The sequence below is a fragment of the Psittacula echo genome, assembly GCF_963264785.1.
Source record: "Psittacula echo genome assembly, chromosome: 5".
Lineage (NCBI taxonomy): Eukaryota > Metazoa > Chordata > Aves > Psittaciformes > Psittacidae > Psittacula > Psittacula echo.
The window spans coordinates 88,700,654-88,711,079 of record NC_137739.1 but is presented as its reverse complement, the minus strand read 5'-3'; the positions used below and the strand labels follow the sequence as shown (position 1 = coordinate 88,711,079).

The 10,426-nt window shown below is 44.5% G+C and overlaps 1 protein-coding gene and 1 long non-coding RNA gene across 2 annotated transcripts; one reads left to right on the top strand and one right to left on the bottom strand.

The window, feature by feature from the left end:
* Positions 1-322: 322 nt before the first annotated feature.
* On the bottom strand, positions 323-1,893 carry LOC308220845. Its single transcript, XR_013956784.1, has 3 exons — positions 1,845-1,893; positions 447-650; positions 323-335 (listed from the first exon to the last, which is right to left on the bottom strand). It is a non-coding gene; the product is annotated as an uncharacterized lncRNA (long non-coding RNA).
* Positions 1,894-9,168: 7,275 nt separating this feature from the next.
* LOC308220835 (olfactory receptor 5T17-like) lies at positions 9,169-10,426 on the top strand (the record flags this gene model as incomplete). Its single annotated transcript, XM_080617350.1, has 1 exon — positions 9,169-10,426. Exon 1 carries the CDS (start codon positions 9,497-9,499, stop codon positions 10,424-10,426), a length of 930 nt encoding a protein of 309 aa, XP_080473476.1. The 5' UTR covers positions 9,169-9,496.

The window sequence follows — 10,426 nt, the reverse complement described above, 5'->3', positions numbered from 1 at the left end:
AAACACAGCAAAACCTGGATTGCTGGAAAGCTGCTGAGAAGCTGGAGTCTGGAAGCTTCTGGTTTGGTTTGTGGCTATGAACAAAAAGATTTATGCAAATTAACTATCACACTCAAGTGCAAATCCCACAAAGAGACACAACTCTCCCAATAATATCTTGCTTCAGCAACTGAATATACCTTTAAGTGCATCTCCTACACAGCTGATTGGGGTTCTCACTTTTTGCTTCCCCCTGCCTTTTAGATCTGCCAGTGAGGTTCCTTGAGATTTCTGCAGCTCCCACGAGACCTGTCTCTTCTTCATCAGGAGTTTCCTCAAGCCCCAGTACTGTTCGACTAGAAACACAGGTCTGAAACTGCCTGATACTGGAGAAGTCAGCATCAACTTCACTGCACCAGGGATCCATGGAAGCAGGTAAAACTTCTTCCCTTTAGCTGCAAGCTTACCTGTGATGGGACTGGAGCCTGTCCAAAGGCTCAGCCTTGCGCTGAAGGCCTTCCTGGAGTATCAGATCTGCTTTCTTAAAGCTTCCTCTAGCCTTCGGTACTTCTGCCCATGTTGCCCATGATGTACAGTAGTGCCAGTGTTGTGCCAGTTTCCTGGCTGTGGAGGTAACTGTACAGATCCAAGGGCTCATTACAGGAATTTCCCTGAAACATGTGAAGTATTTCAGTAATTGGAGGACTGCAAGGGATTCCAACTTCAATACAAGTCTTACAGGAGCAGCTGTAAAGTCAGGACATACACAGCACATAAGGCTAAGGAACACGGTTCAATAGGAAAACAGTAACAAGAAAAACCTCTGACTGTCTGTATGCCTTTGTCAATGTTGTCACCAATTCACTAATTTCAGCCTGCATAGTTGAAGTAGGTCATTTCTAAGTTGTTTTTTTTTTTATCTGATACAATTCTATGATTGAACTCAATCATGTCAGTATTCTTAACAGTTATTTTAGCTTTAGACAAAGTACAACATATTTACTGTTTCCAAAACTGCTAAGAAATGAGCTCAGGAATCTAACTCTGGAGAAAAGCTGCTTTAAGACAACAACAACAACAAAAACTATAGCAACAGAGACAGGGCAAAACCAGATCACACTCAGCTTGGTTTTGCTTAAACACAGGATGTGGATACAAGACAGAAGTTAAAAATACCTGGTAGGACAGATAGAGCATCTAAAACAGATCTTTAAATAACTTTTATCCTTAAATAATCAAGCTCTGCTCACTCACACTAGCTTTCCAAAACCATATTTGTGGAGTTTCTAGCTGTCCAAACTGAACAGCCCTAAAAAGGACTGAATATCCTATTGAAAATGAGAAGTGGAATGCGGGACTAGGCAACGTTTGCAGATACTTCTGATATTTAACTAGTTGCACATATATACCTTGACTCCATCATTACAAAAAAACAGCTTAACTGTGTACAAATGATGTAATACCAAGAAAAAGCAGCACCCAAGATATTAACAAAACACAAACTTGAGCCAGAGGTTAAGATAACGGGGATCTTTGTAATATTGTTTCTGTTCATTTAGAGCTTTCACTGCCCTTTCCAGTAATGCAGGCAGATTGCTCTCCTTTCCACCCTGGGGGAAGGTCTCCTCTGTCCACTTGATGTAGCTACAGATGGGATATATAAAAAGGAAGTCAGTTCCAAGTAAGATACAAGGCTTCTGTTTCTCTGCAACACATGGAGATTTAGAAAACAATCAGGCAGACTATTGAAACACAAGATTTTGTAACAGGTTTATGTTACATCATTAAACTAGAATATTTTCCCCAAACTTTTACAAGGATACCTGACCTTTCTATTCTTTCTTCTGAAACAAAAGGGAACTCACCAGTCCCAGACATCCAGTGGATCATCTCCAGAGTAAAATCCGATTTCAGATTCAAACTCCCTAGAAAAGAAAACATGAATCCAGTAAATAAGGTGTATAAATGCAGAGATGTTTTCTACACTGTAAACTAAGACTTTCACTCTCACTTAAACCACTTCATAGGTGTATTAAAAGGAAGGGTCAGTTAGCACATATTTAGACTTCAGCTTTCACTGACACTAGAATAATTTAAAAAAATTAATAATTAAAAAAACCCTACAAAAAGCACATTTTCACCCCTCTTCAAAATGAAAGCGCTGGGAAACATACCATTATTTAACAATAACAGACAGGTATATTCCCAAAGGTTAATCCCGAGCATTTTTACTATCACAAAGCTTATATGGTCTCCCTTGACAGAATGTTCTGTTATGAAGTGTTAGTAGTAGACAGACATATCGTGAAGGTTCATTTTTGCTTAAAGCATCTCTTCTTTAAGTATAGAAGGAGGTTGGAACACACACAGAGATGGAAAAGCCTGATGACAGACAACTGTAGAACTGTACCAGAGAACACAGTGAAAACACATTAAAGTGGCCAGACTGGCAGCAGCCATCATCTTGTCTCATTCTTCAACTCCTGGGCACCATTCTATCCCTACAAGGTGATGACTTCTCCCTCAGGAAGCACATTAAGGCAGAAAACCACCTTGCAGTTTGAGTTAGACAAGAGCCCTAGTTTGTCTTTAGCATTGGCTCTGAATTGATCCTGTAGAGCTCTCCAGTTCTTCCTTACTGGAAGGCTCTGCTCAATCATCACACCTCACAAACATGAATCAAGGTGGACAAACCCTCTTGCAAATCCCTATACAATAATAATTCCATGGCTTTCCATGAAAAATACATCCAGATCCAGCTGACAAGGGTTCACAGACACTGCTGACTTCACAGGAAGTCACCCACAGGGGTCAGCATGACAAGCACCAGGGCTTCCAATTGTGACATCATACAGACACAACTACACAGACTCTTCATAGTCAACTCGGCCTTCACAGGGCATGCACATTTGAGCATCAGCCAATATAACTGTAACAGAATAGTTTTGGGACACAGAGGCCCCCTGAAGTCATACAGTTGTATCCATGGAATACTGTGGGCAAGACACACCAGACCCAAGCTGACCTTGCCCATTCAGCCTTTGCAATCCAGACAAAACATACAGAGATAACTGTGCTGTGTCTACATTCCAATAATAGGAAATAATTGCCACCTAAAAGCTATTCTACTGCAATAGAATACTATAGGAAAGACAAAAAACCACTCTCCTCCTTGTAGCCTTTAAGTATTTAATTAATGAGTACATTTAAAAGTACACAGCTGAATCTCCCTAGTGTTTGCTGCTTGAATGCTGTTACAAACCTACAAATAGTAGTCTACTGAATAACACCCACAGCATTAGTCCAAAAGACCTGGAGTGTGAGAGTAGCACAGACTACCCTCAGTTCTTTTACGCTTTTCTTAATGCCTACGAAATCAGTAGAGTTAAATAAAACATAAAACAGGAGGAGGAAGCAGGAAGATAAGAGGAAAGGTGTCAAAACCCTGCTCACTGTTTTTTGAGCTGAACAGCAGTGCGCATGGAGGTCTCCTGCTGAGCCAGGGCCTCCTGCAAGGTGGACATGACACGGCCCTGCCGCAGGGGCTGCACATTCTCCTTGCTGAGCTCCCACTCATCGCTGCAGTCCTGGGACATCACAGCCTCTGCTTTAGGGACAAAAACACCACAGAAGTGAGTCATTAGTAGGGTACTCAACCGAAATCCGGCACAGCTGCTTTAATTACCCGATGCACCACACTCTCTCTGTGCAGCCAGCAGCACACCGCTCAGGTCCCTAGCTTTGACAAGCAACTGGGCATGCATAACTCTCCTCCATGTCAACTACACGGAACAAGAGCTAACCACTTCTTCACACCCAGGAACCTCGGGCAGCTGATGTTAGCACCAAAGGCTACTAAGATTAAACCGTTTCCCTCCTCACCTGCGTGCTCCCTTCCCTCCCCGAGGCTACCACCCCCGCTGAGCCTGGTGACAGGCGTCCCGGCAGCATCGCAAACTGAGTCACGGCCCTCACCTACGAGTAGTTGCAGCGGGCTGGGAGTACAGGCGAGGCTCGACCCTGCGCTGAGCCGATGCCCGGCGGGAGGAGAAGCCTCCCCCCGCCACCGCCGCCTCGCCTCTCCCCTCAGCCCGCGCACGAAGGTCCCAAGGAGCCCCGTGCTGTGACGTCAGAATCGGTCCCCACCCCTTTCCAAATTTAAATCCCCAACCGCCGCCAGCCTCCTCGCCATTGGCCAACTCCCGCGCCACGCCCTTCCTGATTGGTTCCGCCCAGAGCCCGCCCCGCAGCGCCGGCCGGGGCATCCGGAGAAACCGAGTTTGCCTCAGGCGCCTCGCGCCGAGCGGTTCAGGCAGGTGAAATACATGATTAACTTTATCATGAATTCACTTCTAATTAACGGTCTAACGGAAGCATGGTCACCATAAGGAGGATTCCCGGGTCCTTCTCTGCCTGCTCCCATGTGTTTCCAGCTCAACTCCGCTGCTCGTCTGGATGAGGCTCTGCTAATGACCGACTCGCTGGTTTCTCCAGGTTATTTCTCTGACAGAAAATAAATCTGTTACTTGCCCAAGGAAGCTGTGGCTGCCCCATCCCTGGCAGGAGCTCGGAGCAAGCTGCTCTAGTGGAAGGTGTCCCTGCCCGTGGCAGCGGCTGGAACCGGATGAGCTTCACTCTCCCTTCAACCCAAACCATTCCATGGTTCTCATTTTCTCTGAGGGGAGGCTGACTTTTCACATGGAACCAGCCACTAGCTCCCCTCTGTTGTCACACAAAACCTCACTTTCCAGGCATCCCTGCCAAATACAATGCAGCATTTGAGACCCCCAAAGTAGCTGCAAGTAACCACTTTCCTCTGAAGAGAAGCTTGTGCATGCAGAAGCTCAAGCCCCAGAGGCAGCATTGCTGTGTGGAGACCTCATAGCAGCCTTGCAGTACCTGAGGGGGGCTATAGGGATGCTGGGGATGGACTCTTCATTAGGGACTGGAGTGACAGGACAAGGGGTAACGGGTTCAAACTGAAACAGGGGAAGTTTAGATTGGATCTAAGGAAGAAATTCTTTACTGTGAGGGTGGTGAGGCACTGGAATGGGTTGCCCAGGGAGGTTGTGAATGCTCCATCCCTGGCGGTGTTCAAGGCCAGGTTGGACAGAGCCTTGGGTGACATGGTTTAGTGTGGGGTGTCCCTGCCCGTGGCAGGGGGGTTGGAACTGGGTGATCTTGAGGTTCTTTCCAACCCTAAGTATTCTACAATTCTATGCTTAGCCCAACAGGGTGCAGCAATATTGCTGTGCTGCTTCCAGTGCCAGGGATAGTGCAGTGAAGACACCAAATGTTTCTGCTCAGCCCTTGTTTACATGGTATGCTCATGTCCTCAAGAGTTACCAACCTAATGAGAAGGCTGCCATGCTTTAACAACTCCTCAAACTAGTTGAAGCTGTTCTTCAGCATTGATTTGTGTTCCTGTAGGCTGACTGAAAGCAGTTAGGACTAGTTGTTTACCTTGCTTTAAATGAAAGCTGAGATCTTAATAAAAGGCAATATCTTCAGGGTGTTAAATGTACAGAGACCTGACTCCCTTTGCATTCTGCATCTGCAGAAACTGAAATATGAGGCAGCTGACAAAAAACTTGCCTTAGACATGGGAAGAAATTTCCTGGGAGTTATATAGATCAGCTGCCTGCTATTACTGGAGAGGTGATCCATAGAAAATATTGCTCATAAAAAGAGTTGAATATATGACGAGGTGGTCATCCTTGCTCTCGAAAGCATAAACTGTCTCAGCACCATGACCATCATCTTTATCTCTTATGCTTATATCCTCTGCGCTGTCCTGAGGATCCACTCAAAGCAGGGCAAGAGAAAAGCCTTCTCCACTTGCACATCCCACCTGGTGGTCGTCACCATGTTCTATGGGGCAATTTTGTCCATGTACCTGTGCCCCAGCTCCACCTTTGCATTGGATGAGAACAAAACAGCCACGTTGTTCTACGCCATCATGACCCCCACATTGAACCCCTTGATCTACAGCCTGAGGAACAGGGAGGTGAAGGCTGCCCTGATGAGAGCAGTTGGGAGAAGGCAGTGAATGGAGGAAGCTGGTGACCAGGAGGGTGTTTCCTTGTTGCTGTTATTGAGCAGGACTCCTTGCACTGAGGGCTCTGTGTATTGAGGTGTTTTCTCTGTAATTTCTCTCTCAATTATAAGGTATCTGACACTGATTTGACATATAACACCTGCCTAGATGAAGGTGGGTGAGATGAAGCCTAACCTCATTCACCATCAATGGTCAATGAGCACAAACAGCCCCTCCAAACAGGATGATTCATCCTGTTCATCTCATTGCTCTGTTCAATGTACAGAGACAGCATGGACTACCCTGGGCATGGGTTACTGTGTTGCCCATTTTCAGAGGTGCACCCAGAAGAAGAGCCAGAAATTCTTCCTATGGAGCATCTCTGAAACCCAGTGCCTACCAGGCTGGGTGAGAATGGACTAGACCCAAAGGACCACGGGACATCATATAATCAGTTAACAACTCAATCACACAACTCTCCACTGTACTTTCTCATGGTAAGGCTTGTGGCACTCGTAAATAAGGCTTTCCCACTCAAACCTTGGTTCCTGCATTTGAAATTTCAGGTTAAGCTGAAGGTTTTTGGTCCTTCAGAATGTCACAGTGAGTGTTGGTGCTAATTTACCTGGAAACCTTTGGGCAATTTGAGCCTTGTCTTTGCTGTTCCTTTGCAGATGGTGTGCAAACATAAAGAGCTTAATGACATCTTGGGTCAATATCAACTCTTCCAGCTGTTATTGAACAATCAATGTTGGATTTCCCAGCTCTTAAAGCTGATTCAAAAGTAGACTTTTTACATAATTCACCAAAAAGTTAAAGAATGGAAATCAGCGTGGATATCCTGAAGGGCTCTCTGTCAAAGAAGCAAACCCAGGTAAAAAATACAAGTAACCAACTTTAAAGTTGGGATAAACAATGTTTTTGCTCACGTAAATCTTTCAACCAATCTGTATTTCCTCCCACCCATAGGAAACAGGCACCCCTGTGTGTAATTCAGTCTGTTGTAACTCCAGTCTGTAAAGCAACTCACATGAATCACAGCCCAGAATTGGCTGTTTGTCTCCCAGCAATGGAAATCTGTATGCATGCCTGTATTTATATGGATATCTAGGATTATGGGATGAATCTTAGAATCCCAGGCTAGTTTGAGCTGGAAGGGAACCTTAAAGGTCATCCAGCTCCAACCCCTGGTTTTGTTTATTTTTCAGGTTAATATTTATTTATTTTAATGTTTCATATTATTTTATTTTAATTTATTATTCTAGTCTAGTCTTTATTTTAGCTAAATTAATTTAATATACATTTTAGTTTACATTTTATGTCTAGTTTTTAATTTTAAGTTTTATTTTACTTTTAATTTTTAACTCTCATTAATTTTAATCTTATTTTATTTTATTTTTTAGTATATTACATTTTTTAATTTACTTTTATGTTATGTTTTATTTTCGTATTCCTCTGTCATCCATATGTGCACTCCCCCATATACACACATGTATGTATGACAGAGAAATATAGAAATAATTGCATTTCTCCCAAAGTAAGTTCCTCAAAACACTTCTCAGCTAAATCACCTTGAAGGTCTCACTGGATTTGAGGCAAGCGTTACAGAGCAATTGCACCAGCAGGGTGGAGAGACAGAGCGTATAAGCGTCTTCATAATCTGTCCTAACTTAATGTGAAGCAAGGAAGAAGAACCAAGGTGTCATTGGTAAGGAAAAGGGGACATCCAGATTTGTTTCATTGCTGAAGCTAGAACGTGGTTTATAATTTTAAAGGGATCTATAGTATCATAGAATCCCAGAGTTGTTTGTGTTGAAAGGGAGCTTAAAGCTCCTCCAGTTCCATCCCCTTGCCAGAGGCAGGGATGCCTTTCACTGGGGCAGGTTGCTCCAAGCCTCTATGTCCAACCTGGCCTTGAACACTGCCAGGGATGGGGCAGCCACAGCTTCTCCGGGCACCCTGTGCCAGTGTCTCCTTCTGCAATATAATACATAACTCCTTGCAGGAAGCAGGAGGGCAGGAGAACGGTTTCATCCATTAGAGATGAGGTCTGTAGAGAGGAATTTGATTGTTCTGGGTTGTCTCTTTATTAGACACATCAAGACGAGCTGTTTATTTCATGGCAGAGCAAGAGAACACCAGAAGGAAGATCACAGAGCATGTGGATTTTGTGAAGGTTGTAATACCAGTTGTAATATCTTGGTTATTTTTTAAGGCTATAATAGCAGATAGCAGCTAAAATACCAGTTATAATAAATCTTTATCTCTGCAATGCTGGGGATCCCAACCTGAGTAATTCTGTCGTGCTACTGGTTGTACATACAGCTAAACCCTGTGTGCTTCTTCCGCCTGGATAAATGGTTTATCTGATTTTCCATTCTGAATATAAGCCAGGCTCTTTGATACCAGTTTTGCAGTGATTTCCTTTGCTGATGGGAAAGCTGTACTTATTGCACTGCAGAGATTTGCTGACACTGACAGGCACTCCATGAGCAGCACAGTGATTTCCATGATCTTAGGCTAAAATTGTGCTGCTTTTCCCAACAGTTTTCCTGTCTCTTTTCTTGGTGTCTTCTAAGTGTTTATGTTATAGTGGTTCCTTCTGAACCCCTGTGGAGTCTGCTCCATATCCCTCCCTGACGCTGTGATTAAAAAGCAGGATGTAATGGTGTATTTCCATATATTTAGAACTCTTCAGTATGAATTTTAGAAAGAGGAGGTGTAGGAAAAGATGTTAAAAAGGCAAAGATTTGTTATGCTATTTTTGTTTTTAATGGCTTCTCTTTTCCCTCATGATGGCACCTCACCATTTCTATATACTCCATAAAAGAATAACCCTGAAATAGCAAAATACATTAAAAGTTATGGAAGAATAAATGGGGTTTTCTTCTTTTTTCTCTACAGTGTTCATGCAAAATCATCTTTAATGTTCAAATGTTGGACTTGATGATCTTAGAGGCCTTTTCCAACCTAGTTGATTCTAAGATTCTAAATCCTAGAATCACAGACTTCTTTGGATTCTAAAGGACCTTAAGATTAGCTAGTTCCAGCCCCCTGCCACAGGCAGGGACATCTCACACTAGACCATGTCACCTCTGAAGATTCTATTTTAATTCTCTATATAACTAATTCATTATGGGAACCACTGAACCCCTTCTTTTACTCTTTCTTTGTTAGAACTTGGGAGGGTTGCACTGGAATGTGATCTATACCATGACTATACAGCAGATACAGAGATGTATTAGAATGAATGTTAAAGGGAACACCTGGTAGAATAACTGCTACCAGAACAAAATCTCCTTTTTTTTTTTTTTGCCAAACTGGTTTTCAATGAACGTTGATTCAAATGAAGCAAATCTCTGATAAGGAGAGGGTTTGCCATCCAGACACTGGGGATTGCTGGGCTTTTTAGGTGCTGAGTGTCTCCGTTAACAGTTTACTACTGCTCTATGAATACATCTTACAGTGCTTTAGGAGAAGATGGCTGAGGAAAATCAAACCGAGCAAGTGACAGAGCTGATTCTTGTGGGACTGACGGACAACCCACAGCTACAAGCGTCTTTGTTCGTCCTCTTCCTCCTCATTTACTTCATCACGCTGGTGGGGAACCTGGGCATGGTTGTGCTCATCAGGAGCAGTGCTCAGCTGCAGTCCCCCATGTACTTTTTCCTTAGCAACTTATCTCTCCTCGATGCTTGCTACTCATCGGTGGTGGCACCGAGGACATTAATGAACCTTCTCATGGGGAAGAAAACAATCTCTGTCATTGGCTGTGCCACCCAGCTTTACTTCTTCATAGCTTTTGGCACCACCGAGTGCTTCCTCCTGGCTGCGATGGCTTACGACCGCTGCGTGGCCATCTGCAAGCCCTTGCTGTACTCATCCATCATGTCCCACCGGGTCTGCGTGCTGCTGGTGGCCAGTTCCTATGTGCTTGGCCTGCTGCACTCTTGGGTGCACACGGAGTTCACCTTCAGCCTGCCTTTATGCCAGCCAGCCAAGGTCAACCACTTCTACTGTGAAATCACGCCTGTTCTAGCCCTCTCCTGCTCTGACACACGTGTCAATAGGTGTCTGATATTCAGCCTTGCTGGGCTGGTGGAGATGGTGACCATCTCAGCTGTCCTTGTCTCCTATGCCTTCATCCTCACTGCCGTCTCAAGGATCAGCTCTGCTCAGGGGCGGTACAAAGCCTTCTCCACGTGCACCTCTCACCTGGCTGGAGTCACCATCTTCCATGGGTCCATCCTTGCCCTGAACTTCCGACCAGGATCTGGCAGCAGCCTGAGCACGGATAAGGTCTTTGCTGTGTTCTACTCGCTGGTGGTGCCCATGCTGAACCCCCTGATCTACAGCCTCAGGAACAGGGAGGTGAAGAATGCCCTAAGGGACTTTGTCAGGTGGAAGTAG